General features: G+C 61.7%; 1 protein-coding gene across 1 annotated transcript in view; it reads left to right on the top strand.

Annotated features, from left to right (window-relative positions):
* Positions 1-626: 626 nt before the first annotated feature.
* Positions 627-18,398, top strand: part of PLXNA1 (plexin A1) — a 124,546-nt gene continuing 106,774 nt past the window's right edge. Inside the window, exons 1-2 of the mRNA XM_075514506.1 lie at positions 627-722; positions 15,546-16,892. Of these exons, the coding sequence (XP_075370621.1) occupies positions 15,690-16,892 (1,203 nt within the window). The 5' untranslated portion in view covers positions 627-722; positions 15,546-15,689. The remainder of the gene's footprint in view (positions 723-15,545; positions 16,893-18,398) is intronic.

Raw genomic sequence — 18,398 nt, 5'->3', positions numbered from 1 at the left:
ACAAATGATCACCTCAGCCCCTCAGTTAATCTTTTTTTTTTTTTATGGCTTTCATTATTTTTTTCTCCTTTGTAATTTTATTTTTAGCTGGAGTGGATGCAGTGCCAGTGGAAAGATGCTGAACGGACATCCTTGCGGAGCGAAGTGCTACGGTGGGCTGCAGAGGGGAGGCCGAGGAGGACCCTCCGCGCTGCTCCGTCCTCAGGTGGGTCCCGGCCCCACGGCGGCCCCACGGCCCGGTCGCGTCGCGTGGGGTGCTGGGTGCCCACGGAGCCGTGGCCGCTTTTAGACCCCCCCCCGCCCCCCGCGCGGCATCGCCCTTTTAAGGGCGGGCGGGGGGCGGGGAGGCTCCGCCCACCTCCCCCCCTCCCCCTTGGGCGCCCCCTGGAGGCGGCGCGCGCGGTCGCCGCCGCCTTCCTTCCCTCGCGCCGCCGGTGCGGGCGTGCGCGTGCGCGCGGCGGCGGGGGCGCGCGGCGGGCGGCGTTCCGTCGGGGCCCCGCGCCCCGTCCCATTCATGCGGGGCAGCGGCGGCGGCGGCGCGAGCGAGGCGGGCGCGGTGGGCGCGGAGCCCCGGGCGGCGGCGGCGGGGGGAGGCGGGCGCGGAGGAGGAGGAGGAGGAGGAGGAGGAGGAGGAGGAGGAGGCGGCGGCGGCGGCCCGGCGGGCGGCTCGGTGTGGAATGCAATTATGGCTGGCACGGCGGAGGCGAGCGGGGAGCGGAGCCGTGAGTAACCCGGTTGCAACTTTCCTCCGCGGGCGCGGCGCGTGCCTTTATGCGTCCGAGGGGTTCGTTTGTTAAAAATACGCGGATTTGTCTTTATTGCCCCCAAAAACACGCGGCGGCGGCGGCGGCGAAGCGGGGCTGGCCCGGGCAGGGCAGCGGCGGCCCGTCGCGGGGCGCGGAGGGGCCGCGGCGGCCGGGCTGGGCCGGGCCGGGCCGGCGCCGCGCTGCTGCCGCCCGGGGCCAGCCCGCATTGCGCCCCGCGGCTCCGGGAGCGCGGCCGCGGGATCCGCCTCCCGCGGGGGGACAGAACCCCGCCGGGGACCGAGCCTTTTTCCTTACCCGCCCCACGCCCCGCCCGGGTTTCGCAGTGGGGTGCCGGGGACCGGGCAGGTGCGGGCTGGACCGGGCGGGGGCCGCCTGCCTGCTCGGAGCTGCTCGGGCCGGGGCGGGCGGTCCCGCGGGGGTGCCGGGGCCGGGGGTGCCTCCCTGCCCGGCGCAGCGGCGGGGCTGGCCGCCTGCCTGCCTCCCTCCCTCCCGCAGCCCGCCCGCCCCGGGTCTCGGCGAGGTTTCCTTCCCCGGTGCCGCACCGCGGGGAGCCCACCGCCCCGCTGCCCACCCGGGTCCGGCACCGCTGGAGACGCGAGCGGGGAGCAGCCTTTCCCGGGCTCGCCGCCCCGCATCCGCCCTGCCCCGCATCCCCGCTGCCCTGCATCCTCGCTGCCATCCCCGCATCCTCGCTGCCATCCCCGCGACCGCGCTGCCATCCCCGCATCCGCGCTGCCATCCCCGCATCGCGCTGCCCCGCATCCTTGCTGCTGTCCCTACATCCTCGCTGCCATCCCCGCATCGTGCTGCCCCACATCCGCGCTCGCATCCTCGCTGCCATCCCCGCCGCTTCACGTCCCCGCATCCCCGCTCTCGCCTCCCCGCATCCCGCCGGGGCGCGGCATCCGGGCTGGGCTCGCCCCGAAACCCGCAGAGCCGCCGTTCCCCAGCAGCCGGCGAGGGCATGCCGTGGGGATGCTGGCAGAGCGGGTCAGGGGTGCCCAGCGAAGCGGGGTGCCCTGCGGGATGGCTGCCGTCGCCCTCCTTGTAATCGTGACTATTGTGATCGTATTGTAGTTTTGCAGCGCAGCGCCTGGGCACCTCTCCGACCGAGGCGTGGGAGGCTGCGATACCCGTGTGCGGGGTGCGTGCCGGTGCGCGCCTGCCGCCTCCGATATTAACGTGGAAGGTGGCAAATAAAGCCGGCTGGCTGCACGTTCGGTGTCCCTGACCCCTCTGCCTTTCCAATTTCTACCCTGCAAACACACATGGCAGCTCCGGCGTGCGAGCGGGGAGGGATTTGCAAAATCTCTGTGGCATGCTGAAATAAATCCCGAAATCCCTTTTTTTTTTTTCTTTTTTTTTTTTTCTTCTTCCTTGTCCTCCTTGTGGGGAAATTCTTCCTTCTGCCCCTGGCTGAGCGCCGGGGTGGGGGGAGCCAGGGGAGGGGGGCTGGTGTGTAAACAGGGCTTAACATGAAGGTCACTGGTTAAAGAGGAGATGGATGGGAGAAAAAAGGCAGGCATTAACCTCACTTGTTAGCTCCCCCCTTCCTCCTGCTTTGGGGAGGACAAAACAAAAGCAGAACCTGCTAACGGGGGATGAATATTCATGATCCTTCTCGTGTGCTCTGGGACACGGAGGGGAGAAAAGTTGGGCAGATGAGCTGCCTTTCCAAAACGGCTTTTCCTCCGGCTTGCGAGAAAATCCCTTTTTGCTGAGCGAGGGCTGTGTCGGGGTGAATTACCAGCCTTTTGCTGGATTTCTTTCTTTTTTTTTTTTTTTAAATTTCTTTTGTGTGTGGCTGCAAGAAAAAAAAAAGAAAAAGAGGAGCTGAGGCTATTGACTACATCAAAGGTTATCCATTTGAAAACACCATTTTCCTCTGAACAGCGGCTAATTGCTTCCTGAACAATCTCAGGGTCTTTTGTATATACTCAGTGGGTAAAATGAGTGACTCGATCTCTCTCTCTCAAGACACTGGTGACCGAACGGGATGGAAAGGTGGAGAAGCCAAGGAAAAGCAGCGGGGCAGAAGCCTCTGGGAGGATGCACGGATAATTTCTTAAGCGGCTGCGAGGGGGGAAGGTTTTTGCTTCTGCCCGCTCGCCGCGGTGCGGTCTGCTGGTGCCGGTGGATGCCGGTGCTGGCAGCGGCGCGGCGGCACGGGGCCGTAAGGAAGGCTGGTAAGGAAGTTTGGATCCAAAATACCTGATCGCGCGTGTGAGCCGGTGCTCCCCATCCGCCTGCGGCTTCGGCTGCCGGTGCCGCCGCTCCGAGAGCGGTGAGCCTGGGCGCGCTGCTTCCTCGGGGCTGTGGGGAGGCAGTGCCGGGGGCTGGCTGGCTCCCGCTCCGTTGGGTGGCTGGGCTTTCTGCAGTTGGTATCCCGAAGATTAAAGTTTTGGTGGCGTTGTTTTTGTTAGCACGGCGATAGCGGCACCAGCGAGAGTTTTCCCTTCTTGGCTTATTTGTTTTTTTCTTTAATAGATGCATCGGATTTGCAGCAAAGCAGAGGCATCCGCCTTCGTGCACGCTCGGGCTGTGCACGGAGCCGTGGAGAAGAGCCCTTGCGCCTCTCCGTAACACAAAGCCCTTTTCCCGTGCGAGGCGGAGGGCCCTGTGGGAGAGAAAAAACCTCCGAACTCCAGTGGAGACGGGGCCGAGGGCCACGCCGGCAGCTCCGGGCGAGCGTTGTTTCGCCGGAGCTTTGCGCAGCCGAAATGGAAGAGGGTAATAAAAGCGGCGCTGCTGTGTGCTGGCAGGGCTGCCTCCCCTCCTCCATCCCGGCAGCAGCCGCGGCCGGCCCCTGCCCTGCTCCCCGGGTGTAAATGTCACGCCAGGCAATTTATTTCGGTGGGTTCGCCGTGTTTGGCATCCGTTGAACAAAGGGAAGGATCCGGCCCTGGGATCAGGCTTAACGAAGGAAACTTGTACGTGTTTATTCTCTGGGCTGAGCGCGGGTCAGGGCCTTTGTTGCTGCCTGCCTCACTCCCGGCTGTAGCACTAACCACCGGCGAGAGCCGGGCTCGGCCCCGAGCTGGGAATTTCCGAGCAGGAGAGCCCGGTGCTGGCACTGCCAGCTCCCTGCAAACCCAGGGGAGCCTGCCCGCGGCATCGGGCTTCTGCTGAGTCCCGCAGGGCTTTGTTGCGACCGCCTCTCCGTGTAGGGAGTTTCGGTGCTGCGGTCACGTGTGTCGGCGGTGAGGGGTCAGTCGTGTTTTTCGGCACCCCTGGCACAACAGAAGGAAGGTGGACCTTGGAAGGGATAGGGCAGCGCCGGCGGTGCCATCCCTCTGTATGGCAATGGGAAGGTGGGTGTGGGTCGCCCCGATGCCCGTGTGCCATCCTTGCTGCCCGCAAGCTCAGATTTTGCGTTGACCTGGGCTGGTGGGATGTACCTTGGGGGGTGGTCTCTCCTGCGTGGAGACCTGGGGTCGCTGCTCTCTGCGATACCTTCTCCAAATTGTGCCGTTAGACGCTTTTGTGCTGTATGGATGGAAGAAACCAGTGGGCAGAGGGCTCCTGGCCAGTGCTGGGCTGGTGAGCTGCTCAGCGGTGTGCCACGCGTGTGGAGGAAGGTCCTGGGGACGAGGCGGGGGATCACGAGTGATGGGGGGCTTGGTTCAGCATGGCCCATGATCCCTCACCTGTCCTGGGTTTGGGCTGGGGCCTGTTTTCCCAGCAAGGTGCTGAGCGCTGTGGCTCCACGTGGAATGGGGAGGAGCGAGTGTTTGCCACTGTCCAGCGCTGGGGTGGCTGGTTTGGCTTCCGGCTGGAGACAACCACCACCTTCTCTGGCTGTAGCCCACGCCACGTTCTGGGCAGTGCTATGGGGAACGTCCCACTACAGATGGATGGTATGTGGTGAGAACACACGTGCTGTGACAAAGTCTCTGACCTGCACCATCAGCCGTGCCCCTCTTAGTCCTGGCCACGGATGCGGCATGGAAGCCGTGGAGATACCCCAACGTGGCCAATGCTTGGAAGCCAAGTTTGAGCAAATGTCTTGTGCATCATGGAGGAGAAAAGCTCCAGCTAATAAATACATCTTGATGGTTTCTGTGCCAGGCACGGGCAGACACAGCTCGTCTCGCTTGCGCTCAGCGTGTCGTGTAGCCAAAACGCGCGTCTTCCCACCAGCTTGCCGGAGCGCGGCTGGGCACGGGGCGGTGTCCCTGCTTGCATTGCTTCTCTGAGCATCCCGCATCCGTGGCTGCCTCCAGCCTTTGTTCCAGGTGGAAGCCACCACTTAAAACCCTGAATTAAAAACATTTAAAAGTTTATTTTCCCTTTAGCCAAGGCTTGGCAAACCTCCTCCTCCTTGTTGCCGGTGCGCTAAGATGTTTGAGTCTGGAGAAAAACTCCACATCCAGACCGTTGGGCTCGCGCTCCACAAACGCTTTCGCTCCTTTCTCCTTTGAAGTCTCTTTGCGCGGCACAAAGTGGACTATTTTGGGTGACCCTCCTGTCCTTATGGTGCCGGGTGCCTTGGCGTGACGGGGGCTGAGTCCACCCCTGCCCTGTGGGCTGCTGCTGGTCTGTGCCCAGGGGCCAAGACCCTTGCGAGCCGCCTGAACCGCAGCGATTTGTTATCGCTGGGGTTGATCCGGGGCCCAGTGCGAGCCACGGCGCGATATCCTCTTTGCTCCTTGAGCTGAGCTTGCGAGGACTTTCACTGGAGAAAGTGCCCGGGGTGAGAGCATGACAAGGACGCCGGGGATGGGCTGCAGGGCTCTGGGGGACCCGCTGTGCGGGGACCATCTCCTCCCCATCTCTCTTCCTCCTCCCCAGCAGCCTGCGGATCAGCCCCGGGGCTCGGCGCCCGCCTCCCCATCTCGAGCATCCCGCAATCCGCTGGCCAACTTGGCACGGAGACCTGGGAGCGGTAGTAATCCAATTTGGGCAGTTTAGCCGCACTTTGCTATCCGTGCTGCCGGCCAGAGCTCAGGAACTTTAATCTGGCTAATGACCCCAGCTTCAGGGGTTGAGTAACCGACGACCATTTGCTTGATTTGGTTTTCCTTTCCTTCGGCGGTGGAGGACGGAGGCTGAGGCTGTTTCCGAGTCCTGCCCCTGGTATTGAGGACAGTTTCCAGGTGTAGGTAGGCGTAGGGACTGGAGGGTGAGGGCAGTATGGAGGAGCACTGCAATCCCTGCTTTCCCTTCGGGAGATCCCTCCATCCCCCTTCCCATTTTCCATCTGCTCCCCCTCTTTCCCCGGTGAAGATAAACCCTTCTGCCGGAGCTGTTTTGCAATATACTATTATTTTCAGGAAGGCGAAGCCAAGAAAAATAAAGCCTCTCTCTTCCTTCGGTTGCCTACTGTTTAATGTACAAAATACAGGGGCGGTAATTGCATTAAAATGTATATAATTATACTGGAGGGAGAAAAAAAAAAAAATCTTGCTAATTGCACGGGTGTTTTGAACTGATAAATGTTGAGCGATTTGTGTTTTCTTGGGAGTTTGGTGGAGCAGAGCTGCGGTCTGGCGTGTGAGGGGTTAGGAGCAGGGCTGGTTTCCTACCATTACCGGGAAGCCGGCTGGGATGCTTGCTCTGCCGGGATGCTCCGAGCCCCTCCAGGGTAGCGTCGGTCGTGTCCGGGGCCCGATCCTCTGCTATCGCAGAGGATCGGGCCCCGGACACGACCGACGCTACCCCGATCCAGGCAAACCTCGTTGTAGGAGCCCAGCGAGTCCCTGTGCTTTACGTGCTTAGTTAAGCAACTGCTTGTGTGTCAAAATATTCAGGCTCTTGCAGAAGTAAATCCCTGGCGAGAGGAGAGGCAGATTCCCCTCGGTGCTTGTGTTTGGGGGAAGAAATTTCCTGCGTGATGCAGCCCCGTGTCCAGGGGCTGTTCCCCCCCCCCCCCCCCCCCCCCCCCGTTAATGTCCCATAGGCACGAGTGGGTACTGCTGGTGGCTGATTCCTCGGGCAGGGTGGGAGGAAGGATGGTCTCACATTTCGAATGACCCGATGCGAAAAACACATTTCCTTCTGCGAATGCCGACCCCGTCAGAGCCGCCGATAACATCGCAGGTAATTGTAATGGCAATAAGTTGTTTGCTTTGTGCACGCGGCCATGCTCTGCGTACGGGCGGCCGCTTCGGTCTTCCTGTGCAGACTGTTAGTTTCAACAGGGGAAGAGGAAAACCCAAAAATATTTTAGCAGGAGTTTAAAAATAATCTCCAAGCTTGGCCGGTGGGCAGGATGTTTCGCAGAATCATGTTCCCTGCTGGTCCGAGTCCAGCCCTGTGGCCCTCGGCAGGCTTTGCTGGGCGGTGTTAAGTCCTGTCTTGTAACGGCAAGACTTGCTGTCTGTCTCTGGGAGCCGGAGGGGGCCAGGAGCCGGCCCTGGGTTTTGGCTTTTGTGCTGGGTGGGTCGGGCTGCCCCGTACCTGAGCAGTGGCAGAGCCGGGGCGTGAGCCCAAGCTCAAGCTTACAGCTGCCGAGGCCTCTGTAAAACATTTAAAATCTGTTCCGCAGCGTCGCACTCCCTCCACCCCTATCTCCTCCTTGGTGGTTCTGGTTCCTAGAAGTGCCGGCATGCTGGCAGGGTCCCTGCCCGCCGCCTGCCTGCCTGCCGCTGCTTATCTCGGGGTCCAGCCCCTGGCTGGCTGCATCCTTCCCGGGGTCACGGGGGGCTCTCCCCTCTCCGGCAGGACCAGAATCGGCCCGATGAGCCCTTCTGAAGTCAAGAACCTGTTTTTCAGGCTGATGTCATCGGGAAGAAATGGGGGAGGAGGAAGGCAGGAAGGCAGCGCAGCTTCCGAAGGAGAGCCGCCGCCGAGCCTGTGACGCCGCCGGCAGCCCGGGCTTCCACCGACACCCGCTATTATTCCTTATTATCGGCACGGCGGCGGTGCCCGCGGGCCTGCCGGCACACGCGGGAGAGGTCCTGCTCTGCACGGCCTCGTGCCTGCGTGGGCGCGAGGCGGGAGGGAGGGAGGGAGGGATGCACGGGTGCCAGGGGCGCGCGTCAGCTCGCACCGGCCTCGGAGCAGGACGTCTCTTGGCTCACCGGGCGTGCCTTGCTCGGCTCCCCGGCCCTCTGTGGGGTGACGGCGCTCGCTGGAGCTGCCATCCAGCCCCCTTCGTTAGCAGAAAGTGGATTTTTGGCAGAGGCGCTCGGACAGCCCTCCCAGCGCAGGCAGGCAGTCGCGTCCTCTTGGTTTTGCGGCGAATAAGTAGATCCGTTACGCTAACAAGACCCCGTCGGGGTCTTGGCCCCTCGCGCACAGCATCGGGCCGTAGCAGCACGCCTGTGCCCAGCGCGGGTCGGAGCTGCAACCAGGGTCTGCAGGGAGAGAAGCAGCGCTGCTCTGCTCTCTGTCCCAGCCGGCGCTTCTTGGGCAGCGCCGCGCCCGTTCTTTGACGTTTGCTCGGCCCCGGGTCGGCTGGGTAAGACCCCCTCGCCGTGGGCAGCCAGGGTGGAGGTGTGCCGGAGCGGGGGGCCGTGCCGGTGCTGCTGGCGAGGGCGGCACTGCCAGCAGGAGGGCAGAGGGCAGGCACAGCCCCTGCCACGCTGCCTGCGGTGCCTCCCTGTTTCGATCAGATGCCCTGCGCCCGTCCTGCTGCAGACAAAGACCCCGTTAGTCTCTCGGAGCAGTTTTCCCTGCGGTGGTCCAGCTGCGGGGAGGCTTTCGGGCTCTTCCCCTTCCCCTCTCTGCCCGTCCCGCTGCCCGGCGAGGCTCCGCTAGCTCTCGGGCTGACTCGCTGCTCCTGGGTCTGCTCCACCTTGGGCAAATAAAACACGGGGCCGTGCTGAGCTGGGACCTCCGCAGGGGAAGCGGAGCTGGACCTGAGCTGATTCCAGCAGCGGTGCTCGGGGCAGCACGGCTGGGATGGGAAAGAGGCAAGAATGGGAGATCTGGGGGGAAAGGCAGGCAGGCATGGTGTGAGGTTTAGCTGGTGAAACCTCATTTGGAGAAGTTTTGTGGTCTGTTTTAATCGAACCTAACTCCGGTGGCGGTCGCATTCAGCTTGCCACGTGATAGCCGGAGCGCTGGTGTCAGCGTGGGGCCAGGCGGAAGCACAGGAATTTCAGCTCAGCCAGGACTAAGCCAGCTCCGGAGCGACCTCCCTTTGCTGGGAGCAGAGCGGGTCCAGCGCCCGCGAATCCTCCTGGGCCAGTGCCTTGTTGCAAAGCGGGAGCTCCCCGGATTCGCTCTGAGATTTGGGGGAAGCACGGCTCTCCCGCCTGCCTTGCGGAGGCGGTTAGGAGGTGCGGAGGTGTGTGTGTGTGTGTTGGAGAGGGGAAGCCCTCCCCGGAGAGCCGGGCTGGAAGAGGTGCAGTGATCTGGGGAGGGTCAGGTCATCGGATTGTGTTTGTGGCTGCCCTGGCCCCGTGAAGGACATGGAGCAACGGGTTCGGGAGCGAGGAGCGATGCGTTACGCCACAGGGCGTGAGATCAGGCAAGGGAAGGACGGCGGTGGCCAGAGGACCTCTCGTTGGACTTTGTGCTGGCTGTTGGGAGACTGGCTTGTGGGTGACCTTCTGGCTCTCTGCAGCTCCAGCTGGACCGAGGTGACCTCTGCCAGCACAGCTGGTTTTTGGGACGCTTGCATGGGGCAGTGGACTGATGGGGTGTGAGAACTTGGTCAGGAGCTCATGGACCAAAGCCAAGGTGGAAGGTGGCCTTCAGGGGACTTGGTCTGGACTTCTTTGCTCTGAAGCTGGGGACAAAATGTTGTTAAGTGGTCCCGATCGAGGTGGCAAAATTCACATCAGTCTGGGGTGTGAAGCCTTGAGCTGGCCTGGGTGTCGATAGTAGGAAGCCACAGTCCCGTAGCTGAGGTCCTGGCGCCTTGAGCCACAGTCTGCTGCAGCATGACGAGAGGCGCAGAGGGGCTCGGGGTGAGGTGTTTCGCTCCATGTGTGTTGATGGACACGCTTCCTGAAGCGGGATGGCGAGGCAGCAGGCTGTGTCCTGTGCGGATGGTCAGCCGTGGGCTGTGCATTGGTCTCCATCCCGGGCATCGGCCAGTCCAAGTCTTGATATTGCTCCCTTGGCTGCAGGAGCTCAAGGGAAGGACAGGGTGCACCCTCCTCCTGGGAAGTACGCATCCAGCTCGTGGGCTGCATATAGAAAGCCTCTTGGCAGTCCTTATATGGTCCCTATAGGGACTTGGATACCCAGATGAGTTGTGAGAATAACGCAAGCGACAGCCATCGGCTTGCACTTCTAGCATAGCTGAAGGGAGTTGGAGAACACGTGTAAGGTCCCGGTCCATGCCTGGCTTCCATAGCAGCGACAAACAGTCCTGGCAGGACCTGCTGAGACTGTCCTTGCGTGCCTCTCTGCCGTGGGACGTTGTGGTTGGGGCAAGGCTGCATTTCCACCTCGGAAATGCTCGTGAGCCTGTTTGGGAATGGCTCTGCAGGACAGCGTGCAGTCTCTTGATGGTGAGAGCACGTGGTGGCTCCAGAGCTGTTCTCCTTGGCGTGACGTGACTTCTCGCGGAGGACTGGGGAAGGGGAATTGCGCGCTTGAGAAACGCTATTTAATTTCCCTGCTACTTGTTCTTTTATGCCCCTTTTTGCTGAGGGTCAAGCTTCTTCTTGAAGCCCTTGCGCAGTAGATAGCTGCTTCTCCTCGTCATGTTTCTCAGGACCCAAGAGGTTGATTTCTGTGCCCAGAAGATCCTTGCAGGGCAGGAGTGGAAGCTGCTGTGCCCACGTGCGCTGCAGCGGCAGGGCAGGACGAGGTCCTCGGCCCCTGCCCGGGGGGACGGCAGGAGCCTGGGAGGAAACTGAAGACGCTAAAGATATTCCTGATGCGGGTGATAGCAATGGAGGTTGGAGCGGGGCAGCTTCAGAGCCTGCTGTTGATTTCATCAGGGTGTGGTTCGAGCCAGGGATAAGATTTGTAATGATTTAACTCGCTTGCTAGGGAGAGACCCCAGCCAAATAGTTTTTAAGGACTGTGTGCGGTGCAGGAAGGAGTTAAAGTTTATCCCTGTTGCAGACGACTGCATATGTAGCGCAGCTCTAACTCGTACCACCACCAGCCTTTCCTCATTGTTGCAAGGCTTTTCCCAGGCAGACGAACCTAAAAATACACCAGCTGTATGGTGAGGCTGACTCTCCTGTGGTCTGTGGGCTTTTCTCTCCCCCGGATAATCTCCCCTCTCTCCCCTTTGCTAATTACTGACAGCCTAGCAGCTCGTGCGTTTGAAAATGGAGCCGGTTCCTTCTCGGACTGTTTGCTGTTGCTGAGAGCAGCGAGTGACTTGGGCAGACTGCAGGTAAAGACCCGTTAAATGCCATTTCCCCGTTCGGGGGGTCGGTTATCTGGGGGTTTTCAATCCCATTGCTTCACTCTTCCAGCCTCCCTCGCAAAGTGCAAGGCTGTAAAGCTCTTGCAGCCTCGTCCCGCTGCTCCAGAGCAGCTTCTCTCCAAGACAAATGATGCATTCCCTAGCCCTGGGGATACAGACCCGCCTGGCACCCCGGCGGGCTCCTCCTGGGCCGTGCGTGGTGGTGGGGAGCACCAGCGGTGACGTGAGCCCGCCGGGGTCTTGGAGGTGCAGGAGTGGGGACGGCAAGCGGGCCTGTGGGGGCCAGATGTGCACCTCTGTGCTCGTCGGCACGTTTTAAACCCCAGCTCCGGCTGTTTCTGTGAGGGCTGCTGCTTTGTAGCCTAGCCGCCTGTGCTGACTCGGCATCCGTCAGCGCTCTGGACTTGCTGCCTGGATGAGTGGAGAGCCGGTCCTTAATGCTCTGTCCAGTCTTTGCCTTTTAAGGTTAGTTTTTCCATCCCCGTACTCCTGCTTTGTGCTATCAAAAGCGATGATTATTTTCCCAAAGCGTGATCTCCCATCCCAAACCCAGGTTTCTGCCCGTGCTGCGGGACGGGGACGCCCGCAGCCTTGGGGGATGAACGCTGCGGTCCCTTGCCACCTCTTTAGCAGCGAGCGAGTGGGAGGCAGGCGTTTGCGGGGCAAGCCGACGGCTTTTTGATCAAAGGCTCTTTTGAAGTCGGGGTGCGTGAGCGCTGGCCGTGGCGAGGCGGGCAGCCCCATCCAGGTCACGCAGCAGCTGCGACCGTCTCGGCGTGGCCGCTTTCGAGGTGGAACGGTGAGCACACGTCCCTTCTGGCGTGGGATGAAAGGGGCTGGGGCGGATTTGGTGCTTGCGCGATTGCTTCACCGGCTTTGTTTCTGAGGGCAGGTTTCCTGCTGTACGTTCGTGTGTGTGTGTGCATGTATATATGTGCGTGTGCATGAAAACAAACACAAGCCTGCGGTGCTGTCTCACTGCCGGCACGGCCCCACTGCGGGGCGAGCCAGCCCGGCGCGGGGATGCTCTCGGGGATGCTCTGCGCTGCATCACTCGCCATCACCCGGGCAGCGTAACGGGGTGTATTTTTGGTCCTGCTCTCCCGGTTGGCACGCGTGCTTCCAGGCTGGGGTGTGTTATTTTATTGCAGCCCGTTTCAGGGCTGGGCTCGGCTCCAGGGTGTCTGCTCGGGGTTTTTCCACGCTTTGGGACCGTGGTGGTGGTGCGCGGGGGTGCGGGTCTCGTGTTGGTGGTCCCGGGCTGGGTCGTCCCCAGGGCGAGGCGCTTTACGTGGGTGCAGCCCCAGGGGGTTTGGGTGCTGTGTGGTTTGAAGCGGGTGCTGGCGGAGGAGCTGCCCCGCCATTAGCCGTACCGTGACCTCTCCGTGGGGGCTGGAGGCAGCGTGACGGGAGGGAAATGCCCTTTGGCCCCCGCACCGCTCCTCCCCGGCTGCTCCCGCGGGCAGGGAGCTGGGGCCGTGCAGGCGCCTGTGCTCTGGTGCGGGGCTGCCCGCCATCCCCACCCCCGTGGGGTCGGACCCCACTTCAATTCGATCCAAGTCTCAGGTACCCGGATCGATCATTTAATCCCGAAGAAAGCAGACAAGCTAACCTTTCCTGCTGGGTTGTTTTTTTTTTTAATAATCGCTGCGATGGTTTTAAGCAGGACTGGACAAAAGCCCGGCTGGTGTCAGGGCACTAGGATGAGATGTTGCTGCTAACATATATTTAGAAGCAGAAATCTCGGAGGAGCTCTGCCGAGTGTCATCTCTCTGCTTGCCCCAGCTCTGCCTTGCTTTGCTCTCATTCCAGCTCCTGAGTAGCAGTTCCCTACGTTAATTTGGGAATCTCCTGTTGGGCTTTCTAGCCCTGCTTTGTGACAGCAGCCCGACCTCCAGCTCTCCCGCTCCCTGAAATAGAAGCGATGAATCATAGAAACACACTCAGAAAGTGGCTTCCCTCTCCGCCTCACCCGTCCCAGCAGGGCGATGCTCCGGCCGGCATCCCCACGCTGCACCGAGCTCCCATTTTCGCCTCCGCCGCCTTCCCTGCTCCTTCTTCTTTCTGCAGCGCGTCGCTGGCGCGCGAGTTCTGCGTCAACGGCGATCTCCTTGCGAGGGAGCCGGCCCTGCTGCTCCTGGAGGGGCTCAGCCCCGCGGTTCGCAGTGGCTTGGTGAGAGCCGGGCTGGTTTCTCGCGGTGGGAAACCTCCCTCCGGCAACCTGGCAGGAAACCGCGCTGCTGCCGCTGCTGGGCCGGCGGCTTTCTGAGCTAACCAGCGGGTTTGTGTCGACAGCGCGGCTCGGTCCCACGCCTCGGTGTGGTTTGGGGCTAATAAGCTCCGATCTGGGGTGCTCTTGGCGACAAGCTCGTAAAAACGAAAATGCTGGGCGGCGTGGCTGTCCCCTGGGAGCACGCTCGCCCCGGCAGTGGTGCGGCTGCGTGCTCTTTGCTAGGAGGCTCCCAACGTTGGAAAAGGTGATAGGAATGGGGGATTAGGACCATGGGAATGATTTCCAGGGGTGGTGGCTTCATGCTTTGGTTGCCTCCGCACCCACGGAGCTTTGTGGCAGCTGGCTTTGGTCTCAGTGTTGCTCAGACACTGTTGCCCCGACCTCCCTTGAGGCTACTGCCTTGGAGGGGGACGTGTTGGGGGCTGGAAGGGAGCAGGGTGGCGAGCGCGTGGGCAGGGGAGAGCTGGTGGAGACGGCAGATCTGCAGAGAGGGTTTGGAAGTGGTGCGGAAGCTTTGTCCAAACTGCTGGGGGCCCGGCAGAGCTGGCAGGGCTGGAGGGCTGGCGAGGGCTGGGCTTGCCCTGGGAAGGGAGAGGGGGGGTTTTGTGTTTGTTGGGAGCCGGAGAAGGGGGGCAAAGTCTCTCCCTTCCCTCGGACCTCTCCCTGGCTGGCTCCGTGGCTTGGGACGGGGGCAGCAGAACTGAAGGATGCTATATGGGATGTCGGGGTACCCGTATGGCCCAGCCGCTGGCCTGGTGATGGTGCAGCCTCCCAAGGTTTGCGTGGGGTCTGGCTGGCGGGTCCCACCGCCCTGCTCAGAGCGGGCTGCCGAGCCCTGGGGTAGCCACTTGGCCCCCCGCAGCCCTGCCGTTACGGCGTGCGCAGCCAGCTGCCCTCCGATGACACCCTGCCCGGTCCGGGGTGCCGGCAGAGCCGCGCAGTCACCGTGGGCCATATTTCCTACCCGTGCCGCTCCCTGGTTGGGATCCTCCCGCAGGTTATCCCGGGCTGAGTCAGAGATGGGCGATAAGGAGAGGGAGGCTCTTCTCCGCTTGCGGAGCGGCTTCTCTGTGGTGGCTGGGGTGGGGAACCGAGGGCTGAGCTTGTGTCCTGGCCGCGGACCTTGGGACGGGCCGTGTCGGTGGGATGTGGAGGAGACGGAGAGGGGGGTGTGACAGAGGGGCTGCTGAGCAGACAGGGAGGGCAGAGCTGTCTGCGTCGGCTACCTGCGGCCATCTCCTCCCCACTGCCGGGGATGGAAAGGTCACACCGGCGTGGGGTTTTGGCTGGCTCCCTGCTGCTTTGCTGCTCCATGTTGGTGAGCCCCAGCCATGGCACAGCAGCGTGCAGAGCTCTCCATCCTCCCTGCGTGTGCCCCCTCATCCCTCCGGAGCCTCTCCAGCCAACTGCCTGATGGCTGGCCCTGTGTTTTTTAATGCATATAAATACCAGAAGGACGTGCTTCTCCTTGCCGTGCCCGCTTGCTCCCCCCGCCAGCCCCTCCTGCCCACGGCCCTCCTGGGGTTTGTCAGGCAGGCAGGTGGCAGGGACGGCAGGCAGCGTGCCAGGGCTCTTGGCTCTCCCAGCTCCTTTAAAAGGTGCTTTCGAGATCCTCCTCTGCGTAGGGGCTTGGGCTGTGCTTGCTGCAAACTGGGTTTTTGCATCCGCTCCCAGTGCCGTGGTGGAGCAGGGGGAGCAGGCTCCTCTCGAGGCTTCTTAGCAGCCATCGCCGGCTAACGCTTCGGTGCTGCTGGTGGTCTTAAAAGCAGGTCAGGGCCAGCTACGCCCCGCCGAGGCGTTTGTATGCGGTAGGTGTGCTGGAGCACATCACCAGGCCGCTGCCCGCGGGGACGTGCCGGTCTGGTCCAGCCAGCGGCTGCAGGCACGCTCGAACGGCTGCTGCTCTTCTTGAGGGGGCTTGGGTGGGGGCGAGGGCAGGGTGGGTGCCCCTCAGAGGGGCTGCCGGGTGGTGGGGCTGGTGGTTGAGGCTGGGATGGTGAGACAAAGCGCGTGGCAGCTCTTCGGCTGGGACGCGCAGCGCGCAGCAGCGTGTGACCAGGCGGGGTTGTCCTTGGCATCTTGTCTCCCTTGGTTCCCTGCACCGGGGTCGTGTCTTCCTCCGGGGCAGGAGGTGGTGGGGGACTTTTGTTAGGCTGCTTGCTAGAAAAGCGGGGAGCAGCAGAGTCTCTGGGTGGGGTGGAACAGGCTTGACACCATGCAGGAAAGCCTCCTAACCCCGCTCTTCTTGTCTTTCTCCCTCTAGGGCTGACCGAACTGGCTGTGCCCACGATGCCCTGAATGCCGAGCGCAGCGGAAGCAGAGGAGACTGTGTCCCGTTAGCTCCTCCTCCCTCCCTCATCCCTTTAGTTTGGGTTTGTTTCTATTTATTTTGTGGCTGGGTTTGGGCATGGCCTTGGCTGGATGTGAGGCTGCTGCAATGTGGCCTCTTTGGCTCAGGCACCGCTTGTGCATCAACGTTTGGACCTTGCTGCTCTTGGGGAGCACCTGGCTACCGCTGGCGGAAAGCAGCCCCAAGTCTCCCTTTAGGACTTTCCCGGTTACAGACTGGAGCTTGACGCACTTGGTGGTCCACAACAAAACCGGGGAGGTCTACGTGGGGGCTGTCAATCGGATCTACAAGCTCTCCAATAACCTCACGCTCCTGCGGACCCACGTGACGGGGCCCGTGGAGGACAATGAGAAGTGTTACCCTCCGCCCAGTGTTCAGTCCTGCCCGCACGGGCTGGTCACCACCAACAACGTGAACAAACTACTGCTGGTGGACTACTCGGGGAACCGGCTGATCGCCTGTGGCAGTGCCTCCCAGGGTATTTGCCAGTTCCTGCGGCTGGACGACCTCTTCAAGTTGGGTGAGCCCCACCACCGCAAGGAGCACTACCTCTCCAGCGTCAATGAGTCGGGCACCATGTCTGGGGTCATCATCGAGGTGCTGAACGGGCAGAACAAGCTCTTCATTGGGACGCCCATTGACGGGAAGTCGGAGTACTTCCCCACCCTCTCTAGCCGCAAGCTGATGGCCAACGAGGAGAACGCGGAGATGTTTGGCTTTGTCTACCAGGACGAGTTTGTCTCCTCCCAGCTCAAGATCCCCTCGGATACGCTCTCCAAGTTCCCCACCTTCGATATCTACTACATCTACAGCTTCAGCAGCGAGCAGTTTGTTTACTACCTGACCCTGCAGCTGGACACCCAGCTCACCTCGCCAGACTCCACTGGGGAGCAGTTTTTCACCTCCAAGATCGTCCGCCTCTGCGTGGATGACCCCAAGTTCTACTCCTATGTGGAGTTCCCCATCGGCTGCGTGCAGGACGGCATCGAGTACCGCCTGATCCAGGACGCCTACCTGACCAGGCCTGGCAAGGCTTTGGCCAAGTACCTGGGCATCTCGGAGCAGGAGGATATCCTCTTCACCATCTTCTCCCAGGGCCAGAAAAACAGGGTTAAGCCTCCCAAGGAGTCTGTACTCTGCCTCTTCACGTTGAAGAAGATCAAGGATAAGATCAAGGAGCGTATCCAGTCGTGCTACAGAGGAGAAGGGAAACTCTCGCTGCCCTGGCTCTTGAATAAGGAGCTGGGCTGCATCAACTCGGTAAGTTCCTGCTCGTCTCTACCCAAGCCAGGCTGTTTCTGGCTCCTGGCAATGCTCTCTGGCCGGACCTTTCCCGGTGACCTGACCTGGGCCGTGTTTTTCCAGTGGGAAGGCTGGTGCCATTTGGGCTGGGCGCTCGGCTTGCTCGGTAGCATTCCTCGTGGAGATTGCAGCCTCGGTGCGGGGTGGCAGTCTGGGTTTGGGTTGCATCGGTGCCCATGGAGAGCCCCGAGCAAGGGGCCCCGTGTTGACACAGGTGCCTGCTTCTGGTTCCCCCACCCTGTGGATTTGGGGGGTGTCAGCGAGCTGAGCCGGGAGGGCAGGATGCTCGGTCCTCGGGCTCTGCTGGGGAGTCCCTCGCAGATGGCACGCGTGAATTTGTGAGTGTCGTCTCACCTGGGGCTTGGTGGTGGCTGAGCAGAAGGCGTTGGGGGTAGCAGGATGTGGGGCACGAGGAGTGCGGACCTGATGGAGGAAGGCGGGGAGGTTGGCGGTCGCAGCAGAAGTTGGTCATGCTCAGCGTGGAGAGACCACGTCCTCTCCATGGGCTGCTAGAGAGGAGGACAGAGGGCACAAGGCGCTGTCAGCGAGGCGTGTTTTGAGCGTGGCCAGTGCAAACTGTCGTCCGGAGGTGCAGGAGGCGAGTGCCGGCATCCCGGAGCAGTGATTCCCAGCCGAGGGAGCGCTCCCCTCTGTTCCCAGAGATGTGTCCTCCTGCCTGGTGCTCGCGTGGGTGCGTCTGGCCCCTGCTTGTGGCTCAGCGGCTCTGTGTGGGGCCTGTGAGTGGTGGGGAGCGGGGGACCTCCCCACTTGGCTCTCTGGGTTTGTTTTCCAGTTGAACTATTATAGCTGGATTTTTTTTTTCCAGGCAACTTTATAAACCACAAATGGTCACAGGGAGGTTACCGCTCTGGGTGATGGGGAGGTCTTAGACTGGGCATCACCAAGCTGGGCTGGGTAGTCCCCAGGCAGGGTCAGATACTTGGCAGAGAGGGGTTTTGGGGTGCCGTGTGTGCATTTGGGGGGGTCTGGTGGAGGTCCCGACACCCCTGCTATTGCCCACCTCCCCCCAGCCCTGCTTGCTGGTGCTCGGCACCCATCACCGTGCCCCCATCCGTGCCCGAGCAGGGTTTTGGGTGCCTGGCGGTGCAGGCAGGTGGGCAGGGGGTCCCTGCGGAGCAGCCCTGCCTTCCCTCCCGCTGTCCTTCCCGCAGCTCCGGAGGAGACAGCTAACAGCTGCCTGACAAAGTAAAGGGTTTGCTGTCAAGAGCGCTGGGCTCGCAAATCAGATTTTGGCTTTGAACTAATTCAATTTTGCTGGAAAATGATGAAATCATTACACTGCTGCCTGTTGGGTCGCGCAGCTGCTGGCTCTGGTGGAGGAGATTCTCGCTGCCTCCTCCCGTGCTCCCGGCTTGCCTCTGCCGGTGCCCCGTGGCAGCACCGTGCCCCCTGGTTTTGGGGAGGGGGCTCTGACCCCTTTAAGGGGGGTTTCATGCTAGGAGA

Source organism: Mycteria americana, chromosome 11 (genome assembly GCF_035582795.1).
Source record: "Mycteria americana isolate JAX WOST 10 ecotype Jacksonville Zoo and Gardens chromosome 11, USCA_MyAme_1.0, whole genome shotgun sequence".
In the NCBI taxonomy this organism is placed as follows: Eukaryota; Metazoa; Chordata; class Aves; order Ciconiiformes; family Ciconiidae; genus Mycteria; species Mycteria americana.
Note: the sequence above shows the minus strand (reverse complement) of the source record. Positions and strands in the feature narration are given on the sequence as shown.